The sequence below is a fragment of the Ammospiza nelsoni genome, chromosome 6 (genome assembly GCF_027579445.1).
Source record: "Ammospiza nelsoni isolate bAmmNel1 chromosome 6, bAmmNel1.pri, whole genome shotgun sequence".
Classification (NCBI taxonomy): Eukaryota; Metazoa; Chordata; class Aves; order Passeriformes; family Passerellidae; genus Ammospiza; species Ammospiza nelsoni.
In genome coordinates this window covers 32,263,523-32,276,993 of record NC_080638.1, presented here as the reverse complement: position 1 = coordinate 32,276,993, position 13,471 = coordinate 32,263,523, and the positions used below count along the sequence as shown (strand labels likewise).

Below are 13,471 nucleotides of genomic sequence, written 5' to 3'. Positions count from 1 at the left end.
TTCCACTCTTGATTGGGCAAGTAAGGGTTGTAAATCATGCCACCTAGACCAGTACTGTATTATATAATATTTGGAAGTTGACAGTCACTGTCCCCACCATCAAAGTTGTTCAGAAGTAGTATGTAATTGCTTCGCTAATTGAAATTACTTCTTGCTAGGCATGGAATATTTACAGTTTCTTTCTTTTTCTTCTTACTTGGATGTCACTGCCCTTCACTTCTTCTCAGTTTGTTGCATACCTTGAACTCAATTAGCATTCTTTAGGGTCAGAAAATGCATTTTCCATCTTCCCAAGTTTTAATCTCCTTTGTATTCAGCTCCCTTATGTGATCTGGCCAATACATAAGATTTTTTTGTTCCTGGCCAACTGATGTGAAATCATTGCCAGTTAAGTTACTTTTGAGATATGTTTCTCTGTTAATATGAATTGTGTGAGGACTTGGGAGAGATTTCAAGAGCATTTATTTGGAACATAATGGTATAATAATATGCATAGCATTGCTTTTGTAGTTTCTCTTCATCAACTGGGCCTCCTTCTCTTGTTGAATGCACTTTATCAGCTGGAGAAATCTCCAAGCTTTTGATAACAAATTCCTGAGGGCCTCTAAAAATCCCTGTTCTTTATATGTTGTATTCTTTCAGAACTCCTTTATGTGGGGGCTGTTTGAATATATGCTGACTCATATTTAATTTCTCTTCTGGTATGGTTTTTATCCTCTTAATGCATTTATCTTTAGGATCATTTTCATATTTTTTTTATACATCCACCTACCTTTTCACTGAATCACAAATCACCTCTTCAAGCTGGACTGGAGCTTATCCTATTGTTTTTCTTCTATATTTTCCTTGCTTAGTTGAATGGCCCTTGGAGGTAAAAAAAAAAAAAAAATAAAAGCAATTTCAGGGCATATTGTGAAATTCTGCTGAAGGAAATGAACCAAAGTAGGAGCATCACATGTGCAATTTTGTTCTGGATTTCCAAAACTGATCATCCTTTTCTCAGCATGATGCCCTGCCCTTTGAGATAAAACAGTAACTGGAAGCAAATAGTGGCAGGTAAAACTGAAAAAAAACCCAAGGAAGGTCTTATTTTCTCATGGAATGCACAACTTCATAAAATATTTCGTAACAGCATGTGGACTCACATTGACAAACATGAGCAAGTTTCAAGATTTGGTATTCAGTAGAGGATATTCACTCCATTGCACTGCACATTCCCCAAGACAGCAAAAAGAGGCAATGGCTACAAACTGAGAGGGACTGTGTTTGTGGAAGGAAACAGAAAATGCTTGTCATCACAAGTTGTCAGGGATATGTGGTATAACATACCTGCCAAAACATCTCTTTGCAGATTCCATGACGTTTCACACATAATCATAATGCTTTTCTTTATTCACCATTCATTTTTGATCTCTGCAGCAGTAATCAAGTGGGAGAGCAGTTAGGTTTTTCTTATGTGTACAGCAAATAATCTGAACTTGATTTGGATGTTGTGTAGTATAATCTCTTACTTTTGATTATCGTAATTCCACCATTGCATGCCTAGATCATTGAATAAGGTACTTGGCATCTTTTTAAACTATTCCTGTGAAAAATTTCTATTGTGAGTTTTGCATTTGTTCAATTTCAGAATTAAGTAATTTAATCATATCAAAAAGATGATGTCATTATGAACAATTCATGTGCTGATTTTGGAAAAAAGTCTGACAGAGGTTTGGATTTTTGGTGAATGTGGATGGGAAAACACTTTTGTGAAAGACTTGGGTCCTGCAAAATTCCAGTTTCTTTGTTGGAATGTAAGCAGGGAAACTTTAGGGCCGCACAAATGGAATATATTATCAGAAAGGAGAAAGCATCTAAGATGGATAGTGTTAAATGTTTGAGGCTATTTCTCCTCTTGTGGAACTCTTCCTTTCAATAAATCCAGCAAAGGCAGAGCCTCAGATTAGATAATTGTTCAGAGCTGTTCTTCCTTTATGACAAGTACAAGCAATAGATTAGATACATTAGATAAGTATTTAAGGTTAGGTCTTCTAAATTCTGCTTTCTGGAGGAAATCAAGGATGAAGATAACAGGTTAATTTCTCATGTGCTCTATTAAGTAGAAGGTAGTGGAATAACACTGAAACAGTATGAGACTTCTGCTTAGAAAACATTTTCTCTCCTCTCATCTTCTAACAAATCCACTAACCATATTTGAGCATTCCTCTTTGCTCACTCTTTGGTTCTGGTTTCCTTGTTTCTGAAGTTTTCTTCAACTGGCTTCCTATCTCATTCTGCTCCAACTGTAACTTCACCTTGTTCTTCAGATATAATGATAGAGATGGCTGTAGTTAATTTTTAGCTATTAACTCCTGCTGCTAATCCATTGTGAATAAGAAAGGGATGTAAATATAATGCATTTATGAGCTGTCAGTGCATTATACTCTCCTAGTTTCCTAAAATGTTCCCCACACAGCACCCTTCTTCCTTCTTTACATTAAGTATCTTTATTTGTCACCTTCAGACCCTTCAAAACCTTTGTCACCTTCAAACCCTTAGGATTTTCAGGTAGTATTTTTGCCATGACTACTTGGTGTTGCTCATGCCTCATCTTTTAATCCACTTATCTATTTTTTGTTGTGGTATAGATACTTTTGATTTAAATCACTTACACACATTTTTCATCATAATCTTTTCTATTTACCAGTGTTCATCCGTCATGGGGTTCTTGTGTTAGCTGAGTTTCTGAAAAACAAGGATGTATAATCCATGCCATTTTCTGAATTATAGCTTCTAGATCTTCCTACGGTTGACCAGAGAAAGATAAGGATGCACCTGAATTCCTTTTTGTGGTATTCGCCATGAAAAAGATATGGGTGTTCATTCCTGCTGTCCCTTGCCTTCTTGGTAATACCCTATTTAACTCCCAGAACAGATGTGGTATTGTTTGTGCAATACCCATGTAATTCTCATTCATCCCTTGAGAAGCATTCAAGTTGCACTCTGCAATGTTCCTGTAGAAAACATGCTGTCATGTATATTAACTGTGCCAGGGATGTAAAGCAAGACTTAGACTTAGACTGTCTCCTTGTAATTTATATATGCAAGCATTTAGAACTTCATTGCCCACAGTGTGCACATTGTGTATGCATTTCTCCATATATTTTGAAGAAAGACCAAATAATATTAGATATATGCACCTGTAATATCTCCAGTCTCATTTCTAACTGAATCTTAAACCTCCAGAACAACTTGAGCAGCCACAATTGGTGAGTAATGCAAGAAAAACTTTTTCCCTTAAGGGCAGTGCCTATTGCTGTCACAACTTTTCCTCAAGTTTCTGTGTTGTGTATTACTTTTCTTAATGCCCTAGTTCCATGTCATTATGTGAGATTATAAGCGTTTATTTTTCCTATCTCTCATTTTCCAAACAAACCTAAATTTATTATTCATTTAAAAGTTTCCAATTGATAAAATGAATTGCAGTTCTTCTAGATTGTCTTATTATTGGGATGGTAGTACCTAACCAGGATGTTGGGGAAGGCATCTTTGCTCTAACTCACAATGGTTTTTGTTCAGATGAGGATCCTTTTCCAAATTGAGGTGCTCTTTTTTTCCTCAATTAGGAAGCTAATATGTAGTAATTCAGTTACAACTGCATATATTTTAATTGAATGTGTCTTCTAAAGGAGACATAATTTATTTAAGAATGGCCGTTTCTTCTTGGTCTGTATACTAGTATTGATTGCAGATTTTCTTGAAGTCCCATGATAGCAGTAGTGACAGTGTTTCACTTGAGAGTTCAAACTGGATGTGATTTTAATGCCATAAGACCAGGGAAGGAAAGCAAAAATTAACATAAATGTTTCCAATGTATTTTGCTAATGGACATACTATTGGAATTAAATACTTAAATTGTTAAGATATTGATTTCTTGAGAATCAAATACAAGTAGAAAAAACAAAACACTCAGTTGACTGTTTTTTGAAGAGGAATTTCTCTGTTTTGTGTGGGTCAGGAAAAACCAAACAGGACAATTTAACTTGTGCCTTGCTGGTGTGCTCTAGAGAGCATAAAGCCCAGTTGAATTTCCATGGTTCATTCAATCTTTGGTTTCCTTGCTGAGATTTCTACAAGCCAGTTACTGCAATTTGAAAAGGTTCACCTCAGTTGTGTGGGATTTTGTTTTAGTTAAGATAATAAGAACTTTCAGTTCAGTCTTGGCTGAGACTAGTAGGTTGTCACGAAAGTAACTTTTATTGTCTTCTTCCTCTCTGCTTCAAATGACACATGTTCACTTTAGCGGTAAAAGAGGTATATTTACCAGATTAAGAAATTCTGAAAATAACTTTTGCTGTAAATGAATGTTTTATTTTGCATGCTTCTAAAAATATGAAGCTTTTTGAGCAGCTACCTCATTTGTTTCTTCCATCCTCTGCATCATCTAGGAAAAACCATATATAATAAAGGAAAAGTAATCAGATAGGAGATGTTAGGGGTCATATACACAGGTATTTAAATATTTTAAATAAAAATCTAATGTTGGTCTGGCATTAAAATTTTCTGGTTGGGCAGCATAATTTTTAACTGGGAAATATGATAGCAGTGGCTAAAATCTCTAGGCCTGGGTCAATAGGAATCTGTATTGCATTCTGTCAGGTATCAGTCATGATACTTGCAGGCTCCCAGCTATAGCATACTCTGCTCATATAATTTATAGAAGGTAGAGGGGGATTTTCTTCAGTTAGAGTTGTAGAATTTCATTATTCTTAATATCCAAATCAGATAAGTAACATGTATTTTTTCAAAAATGTTAGTGAATTCAGCATATAACAAATGTGCCAGATTGGTAATATACTGAGAAAGAAGTGATCAACAAAGCAAGTTTAAAATGCCATGATAAAGCGTCATTTATTCCAGAAATTAGTCTGTGTCTTTGTCCTCTAGAGGTGTCTCAGAGAGTCAAATTAATGTCTTGCATGTACTGCTAACTGATTGTGTGGAAATTTTTTTAAGTTCACTTTTTCTTTATTCTTCTGTCTTTTTTACCCATCTTCCTCCATTGTAGCAAATTAGACGGCCGGATGAAAGCAAAGGAGTTGCTAGTAGAGTTGGATCCCTCAAAGTAAATATGTTTCTAACATTTATTTTGCAAGTTTTCTTCTATAGCCTACACTTTTCCTTTTGAAGGGGGAGGTGTGGGGAGGGAGGGAAGGGGCTTTTCCATTTCTCACCATCACATCATTTTTATTTCAGTATTCTTATTGCTGTTGGGTCACATTTTGTTTGTTTCTGTGCTACACATAGAACAACCAATTGAAGGCAGGCTGCCAGTTAGGTAGCTTTGGGTGTCTCTAGAAGTGAAAAATAGTAACACCTTTTTTAAGTGCCTGTAATTTGGTGATCATGATTAAACCACTTCTCTGATCTGCCTGTTACATAGAGAAGTGATTTACTCATCTTCAAACTACTGCTTCCCATCTTGAAACATAATTAAACTTTTATAGTGTTCACACTTTTTGCATTTAATACTGCAAAAGACCATTTCAAGAGAATTGAATATTTCAAATAGATATATAGCCTTTAAATTAGAAAAAAAAAATCAAAGTAGATAAAGATCAAATGAAAGATAGTCACAGGAGACTAATAAGAATGGAGCCACTGTTTTGCTGATAGTATCTTCTGCCTTTTAATGTTTGTATAAACATACAGAAATATTTAGATTGCTTAACAGAACAGGCAGATATCTAAACTACTACCCACCATACACAGTGTTACACCCTGATGCATGATTTTGAACCAAGAGGCTGACCATATGCAGTTTAACCCATTTTGATCTCAAGTTGCCTCTATTTCAGTTATCCTGTTTTTCAATTTTTTCCTACTTTGTTTCCTTTTAGCACTTTCTCAACCACTAATTATTTATTTTTTTCTTCTGTATTCTCCTTGCCTTTCCTGTCTTCTTGGTTTATGATCTTTTGTTTTGGTTTTGTATGTAAGTGTATTGCATTTGTTCCAGGACAAGCCATCCTCTCTGTTCTCTAACACTGTTCTACAGCTGCTCTTTGTGAAAATGTTATTTCACTGAGCACAAAGAAGGGGAGGGAAAGGATTAATTATGCACCTCTTTCCAGTAATGCCTCCATTTAAATTGATCTTAGCAGAGAAAAAGAAGCCAGTTGCTACTTGTTTATACAAGTTCTAGCTAGAGGCATCTGTAGCATTCCTCACTGTCTGTGAGGCTTTATCTTTTCATCTTGTGTTTTGGGAAGATGTTTTAATTACAGTTAGATGAGAAGAGCAGTGTAATGAATGAGGCTCTGTTTCAGGGGAAGACATTCAGGACCACTGAATTTACATGGATAAAAATACAAGACAGCCACAGTTTCTGTGCTGTTTTTGAAAATTCTGTTCATGATTGCAGTTACCATGCATTTTGAGGCATCAGTCATCACATACAGATCTAGATTCATAATGCATGCACTTATGCAGAAGATGTAGTTTACTTAGATGGTGGGTTTCACCTGCTATTATGAAGACCTGCTGATAGCTCATTTTGGATTAATATTTCTTTATGTGATTTAATGCCATGACTTAAAATATATATGTAGACAGAAAATCTCTCCTATAGAAAATGGGAAATCCTAACTGAGGATCCCAAACATGAAAATATTCATTTTACAGAAAGAAATTAAAATATTATATTTTAATAAAATAAAATGTATTTTATTAAATAAAATATTTTTCCATTAAAATTCTTTTTATGTAAATAAATTCTAGAACACAGCCTTACTAATAAATAAGCAAAAATAAAACCCTAATAATGTAGCAGAGAGTCAGTAGCTTTATAGTTCCCTTGATTTTTCTTTTTTTTTCCTGTAGTGAAAAATAGCCATGTTAAGCAAAGATACCTTGCTTTCAGATACCAAGTTGACTGAGCCTTGTATGTCTGTGTTGTTCAAAGCACTTTGATATCTTGGAATGTTTTGGCAGAGGCAGTGAGAAATGCATTATGCTATGGTTTATTAAAAACAAAATAAAACAAAACACAAAAACAAAGAGCAAAAGAAAAATGAAGTAAGAACAACTGTGACAAGAGAGCAGGTTGCTTTTTCAATTCGTTTTCTGATGTTTACATGTAGCTCCATGGAAAGCTGGAGGAGCTCAGAGATCACCCAGAAGGCAATGTCAAAGGATGCTCTCTCCGAGTAAATGTATGATTTCACTCGGTGATCTCATTTTTTAAAAAACCTCTACTGGCTGGTAACACCAGATCTGATTGGTTTGTCCTCTCATCCTCATCTTTTTCCTTTCTCTCTCTATTTCTTCCTTTGTGTTTTCTTTCTTTTCTAGCTGGGGTTTCATTTTAATGTATATGAGAAACCTGACCTGATTGACAGAGTTTGTTGTAAAGAATATGCTACTGCATTTTAATGAGTGCTAATCAAACTGCTTGACTTTACAGAAACTAAAAAAAAAAATCCCTTTCCAAAATTGAAGTCGCATATCTAAAAGTTTCCTGAATATTAAACTTAGCAAGGAATAAAACAGATAGTATTTTTATTCTTTAAAAGGCTTTCTGTCAGTGTTAGTCTTACCTGAACCAAAAACTGTGGCTGATACAAGGTAACCCAAAAGCATATAGGTTCACATGTACCTCTGTCTTTGCCATTAATCTTTTTGGGTCCCTGTTTTACCTTACAAAATAGGTCAATATTTGGTTGAATGACAGCTATGCAAATTTTGTTGCTTGTTTTTTTTAGCAGAATAATGCAAAAAATACAGCAGCATGTTTCTTCTGTGTCACATTTGTTCTTTAATGAAAAAAGTTGTAAAAAAAGAAATAGGATCTAGTATATCAGTCATGACACCCTATAAAAGTCACCAGGTTGTCCCAGAAATATTTAATAAAGTCAAATCCAATATAACAACACAGCAGTACCTCTTTTTTAGTATTTCACCTCATAAATTAAGAATAGCTTTTCAGCAATTCTACATAGAAGTGTCTTTAAGCCATGTATTTTGCATAAAATGACAATTAGGAAAAAGTTTGTAGCAGAGTAAATGTGAAAGATAGTAGCACTTTATCCCTTTGCACATCCGTCCACTGAAGGGTCTCTCAGTAATTTCTTTGGATTCATGTCCTCTATGTCTTCCATACACTATGATTGTTGTCATCCTCAGAACTATCACTCTAATGCATAATCCTGTAAGGTTATACAATGCAAGATAATTTTTGTAATGAATTTTTTTTTATAATTTTTGCCCCTTTTGGATGCTTTTGCATATACAGCTTTGTATCTGGCATACAGTTGATTACTGCTTATTGTCAAGTAGAAATTCTTGAGTTTATAATCTTTTGCAGGTCAAATACAAGGAAATTGAGCTGCTAATGTTTTGCAGTTTCCTGTAAAATAAAATTAAATAAAGGATAACTTTATCCTTTATCTGATATCTTTATCCTGTCAAATCTTTTAGGAATCAAGTTTTGGGGGGAAACTGTCATATTTTAGACTTGGTGATAACTCACAATCAAGACAAAGCAAGTTATTTTAAACTACTTTTTGTTAAATTCCTGATTTAGTACTTAAAAATAAATGTAAAGCCAGAAAAAAAATGCCATGAAACATGGTACTACAAAAAATATGCTCTAATTATACATTATTTCACAGAATGTCACATGGGGAAAGATTTCAAACTAAAAGCTGTGACTGCATTAGCCATGGCAGCATGACAAAATGAGTTGTCATGAAATTGTCCTGTTCCTCTGTGCCACTTCATCTGTTATTTCATTACCATATCCTCCATGATGGAAGTCAGTCAATTAGTAAAGAATGTAAGTAAGTAAATAAAGAAATATTCCATGTATTCTGCATGTGCCTCTAAGTTTCCTAAAACAAGCAGAGCACATTGCTAAAATTTGCTGCTTTGTCACTGCTCCTCTGATTCATGCAGGAATAATGGATGTTTTAGATAAGAGCATTTTAAAAGACAATATACAAATGATTGATCAAAGAGAAGAAATAGTGAACAATTGGAGAAAATAAAAAAGAGGGATCAGTTAATAGTTAATTTTTAAAATAATTTTCATTTTTTGCATACTGCTTTTGGAAAGGGTTTTAGATGTAGGTTTTTGATATTTCTACAATGTGGCAAAAGTATTGAATTGTATGGGAGGGGGAGCATGAAGTATCTGATGGCCAGCCCCAGAAGTGAAAACAAAATGCTATTGCAAAATACCATTAAGGTGGAACCTTTATTTCAGAATGAATTGCAAAGACATTCTTTCCAGATTGAGTTCAAAGGCCATTGGAAATTTGGGGAGTATAGTTCCAAAGCTTCTGATCATTGTTGCTTCTGTGTATCTAGTTGCTGATATGTAAAAACTCCATGCTGTGATGATTCTTGCTAATCATGCATTCTTTGGATCCTCACCTGCAAAACTGAGGCTAGTGTTTTTTTCCATGCTGTTGAAAGACAAACCATGGGAACAATGGCTGGACATTATTTGTGAAAATCTTGATTAGAGCCTCATCCAAAAGTCTTAGGTGAATAGCTGCACCCCTGTTCTGAGCAAAAGCACACCTTACCTTTCTTAGAAAGATTTTAAAGCTGTATTTCTAGAAACATTTTTTGCTGTGTCAGAAGATCTTTCTTTTTTCTTGTTTTTCTCTAATTATGAAAGAGACTGTTAAGAATAACAGTTGATTTCTTAAAACTGTGTTTTTCAGTCTTGCTGTTTGTTGAAGGAATTTTCTATTTTTGTCTTAATCCTTCTGCAACTCATCTCAGTTTAAGAAAACATTTTATCAGTTGAGGAAAATTCTGAGTGTGTGGGATTCAAATTTCCTTAGCAATGTTATCTAGAAGAGCAAATTAAATACAGAATGCCAGAAAGGAGCAAAAATATTTTTGGAGTATTAAAATTTTTTGAGGAAGAAAAAAAGTTGTATATTTAATGGAGACACAAATTAGCATAGACCAATGTGACTGTCGAAATTTCCTGGAAATGATATTTTCTATTTCAATGAAAAAATATGAAATACACATTTGAAACTGAAAAATATTCTTGAGAAACTTCTATGAATACTATGTCCTCTGCTCAGTCCATCATATACCTAAGTCAGGAAGTGGTCACTAATAACCTGTGTGAAAATCCTTGCTGGATTCATCTTTACCACAAATGTAACCAAACTGCTGTACAGTTTAAGTCGAAGGAAGTTTTGCTAACGCTTCTGATAATTCATTTCTTTTACCCCTAGAAAAAAATCAAGACATGATTTTTTGTACATTTATAAGAACTAATTTTTTTTTTTTTTACATTTTGTTTATTAGGCTGCTTTTACTCCTACTTCAGACAGTGAAACAGGAAATATTTCACCTAAAGAAAGGATTTTTCTATAAATTACTGGCGAGTCTTTTTTTAATACTCGAGTTATGTCTGAGTGATTAATAGTTTGGAATAATGGGTATCATGCATAGACAAAATGTGTCTTAAGCAATAAATAAAACTATAGGTTACCAATTAACTTGTGTTAACTTTCACTGAAAGCTCTTGACAGTGGACAGAGTCCCTCAAGAACCACACACATGACATTGCTTAGGGGCCTAATCTGCAGGTTTCTACTGACCTATATGTGGCCATTAGTCATTGAGCTTTGTGAGTTATTCTGGTTTTTAGAGCAGTGAGATTGAAGAAAAACCTCCTTGTCAAAATGCTGGTTCTTGGTATGTCAACACATAAAGATATTCACAGCCTCTTATGCGTTTTCACCCATAAGATTGTGTCCTTTGTAGAGTTAGAAAAAGACTAATACTTTTAAATGAAACAGATCAGTAAAGTTTTGTCCTAGAATACCTTATTGTCCTAAATATAGTGTTGTCAGGTATCTAGAGGACCAAGAATTTATATTTGTCTTCAGATTCATCTTTAGTTTTAATTATTTTCAAATAGAGTACTTTTTTCCCCCCTTTTAAAGAAGCTTCCACCTTAAAAGGCATAAATTTGAAGTTTCTGAAATAGCTGGTCATGGAAACTTTATGAACCCCCTGCCACTATCTCAGTGCTGGAACCACCTATACAGAAAACCTTCTGAGACCCTTACTGTGCCACCATTTCTTTTTTAACAATGTTTTCTTTTCCCCACTGCACAACCAGGCTCGACTCCCTTCGTGCTCATCCACCTATAGTGTTTCTGAGGTATACTTTGCACGTGTTCTCTCACACAGTCGACCTGCTCACCCATCACACTTTTTTGATTTTATTTACTTTTTTCTTTTTTTTTTTGCATTGCACTGTGCACAAGTGGGGAAAAATCAGCTGGGGGGGCAGATTTTGCATGATCAATCTGCAACCATGTTTAGCGTGGTTTTAAAATCACTGTACCCAGTCTGAGACCACCATGATGTATAGTCCAGTAGCTAGGCAACTACCACATAGCATATAAGCATAAATGATTTTATAAAAACATACTTAGTTATCGCTTGCATTAAGTAAAAACAACAAATTTACAGATGCCAAGGCTGTAAAATGCTTCACTTTTTAGTCTGACCCATTTTCGGACAGTGAGACTGGAAGTACTCTAAAGATGGCCATCAGGTTATGATTGCTAATTACCTGAATAGATATAGGTGGGTTTATGATACCAGAAATTCATTATTAATATCCAATGCTCTGGCTCGAGTCACTACCTGACAAAATGCATGTACCATTTTAAATACTTTTGTATCAGCTTCATGATGGTCTTCTAAAATGAAGTATAGTACCATCTTAACAAGAATCAAAAATGAAAATGCTTTCAGTTGTAATTAGAATGGGGAAAGAAAGAAGAAATACCTTAAGATAAACTAGAATTCACAACATCATGGGATAAAACAAAGTTTATAAAATACTGTAAAATTTTGGCCTGCTGTTTAAAGATTAGGTTTCAGCATATTATTATAGTTGATAAATGGATGAGTATCAAAAGATGGACTTAAGGTTTCCTGCTATGCTGAATCAGTCTTGAACACATATAGTTATTTATTCTGTATTTTAAAAGAATCCTTTAAAGGTGAGAAGATCCCATAAGAAATTAACAGTTTGCTCTACCTCGCACTGTGGGCCAGGTTCTAGACCTGATCTGGATGTTATATTCATGAGCAGTATAAAAAATGCAAACATAAAGAGCTCACCTACTCAATCACTTTGTCCCTGAGCAGGAAGATCTCTACCTTGCTGATTGTGTGTGTAATTTGTTCTCAAAAGTTTCAGCTTCTCAAGTAATCATTCCTTGCACTTCCTTATCCTTAGTACTAAAAGGTTTTTATAGTTTCAGTCTATGAATAGGCAAAAGATGTAATAGAACAGTTCTTAAAAAAGAAAGATGGTTACCAGTTTTTCTGTCAGATCTGTCTGGCTCTACTGGGAGACAAGTAGTTTTAAAAATAATCAGGTACATGTTCTTAAAAGCACCTAATATGTATTCTGCAGTTCATTGTTCCTCACCACTGCATTATATGAAAGCCTTACTGTTTTTATCATGATTATCATCAGAACACCAATATGGAATAAATAAGTTATATTAGACTCATGTGCATACAAAGCCACTTTTTTCTAAGCTAACACCAGAACAAGCAATTAAGTTTAGTGCTTATGGGTGCAAGACAGAAGCCATCCTCACTCCATTCTTCTGATTTTCTAAATGAAATTAAGAAAAAGGAGTGGATCAGCAGGCATTTCATAGTTCATGTCAGCAAAAGTGATGAACATGCTCTTACACATGATGAAGTCAATAAGTCACTTTGTCCTGAGGTGACTTTATGATGCTGAATTGTATCCCCGTTCCTACAGTGAAGTGAGGGGGAGAAGAAGAGTGCAGTTTTTTCTCCCAAAAGGATGAGGGGAAGGGCCGCTGAATTTTGCCCTTTAGGAGACATCCCTTTGGAAGTTCCTTTCCAAATTTGTCCCAAACCAGGACACACTTCTAGGGAAGTTAGAGTCTTCTTGCTTTGCCTGGAACTTCAGCCATTTGTCCATCACTTTATGGAGGGATCACTGTCTTCAGAAGCACAAACCGGCATATTGCAGCTGCTGACTGGTCAGCATATATGGATCTCCTGCTTGATCAGATGCCAAAAACATTTTGCCTTCTCCAAAACTATCACTGCCTTGCAATTTGTGCTCAAGAATCTGCTATCTGGACTATCAAAGTGGCACTGCAAGACTGTGCAAGCAGTTCATCCTTTAGACTATCCAAAGGCAAGATCTTCATATTTAAACTACAAATGGCCTGGCTGTCTGCTGAACCAGATTTTGTGATGCAGTAGCTGATCGGAATTTCATGCTCACAAAACACACAGTACAAGATATGAAAAGCACAAGGTATAAAAAATATGGATACATTATTCTCTGGTGGCAGACTACCACCCTGTGTGTTTTTCAGCAGAACATGCAAACCCCTAACCAGAGCCAAAGCTATAAAGCAATGAAACTAAAGATGTCTGTGGA

General features: G+C 35.0%; 1 protein-coding gene across 18 annotated transcripts in view; it reads left to right on the top strand.

The window, feature by feature from the left end:
- The window catches only part of GPHN (gephyrin), a 268,081-nt gene that overhangs the window by 190,127 nt on the left and 64,483 nt on the right, over positions 1-13,471 (top strand). For 8 of the 18 annotated variants that reach the window (XM_059473599.1, XM_059473596.1, XM_059473591.1 and 5 more), the window contains 2 exons: positions 5,051-5,107; positions 11,141-11,182. The exons of 5 other annotated variants lie outside the window; for them this stretch is intronic. In XM_059473599.1, coding sequence (XP_059329582.1) covers positions 5,051-5,107; positions 11,141-11,182 — 99 coding nt within the window. The remainder of the gene's footprint in view (positions 1-5,050; positions 5,108-11,140; positions 11,183-13,471) is intronic. 5 more of the 18 variants (XM_059473602.1, XM_059473600.1, XM_059473592.1 and 2 more) reach the window with 2 other exon arrangements.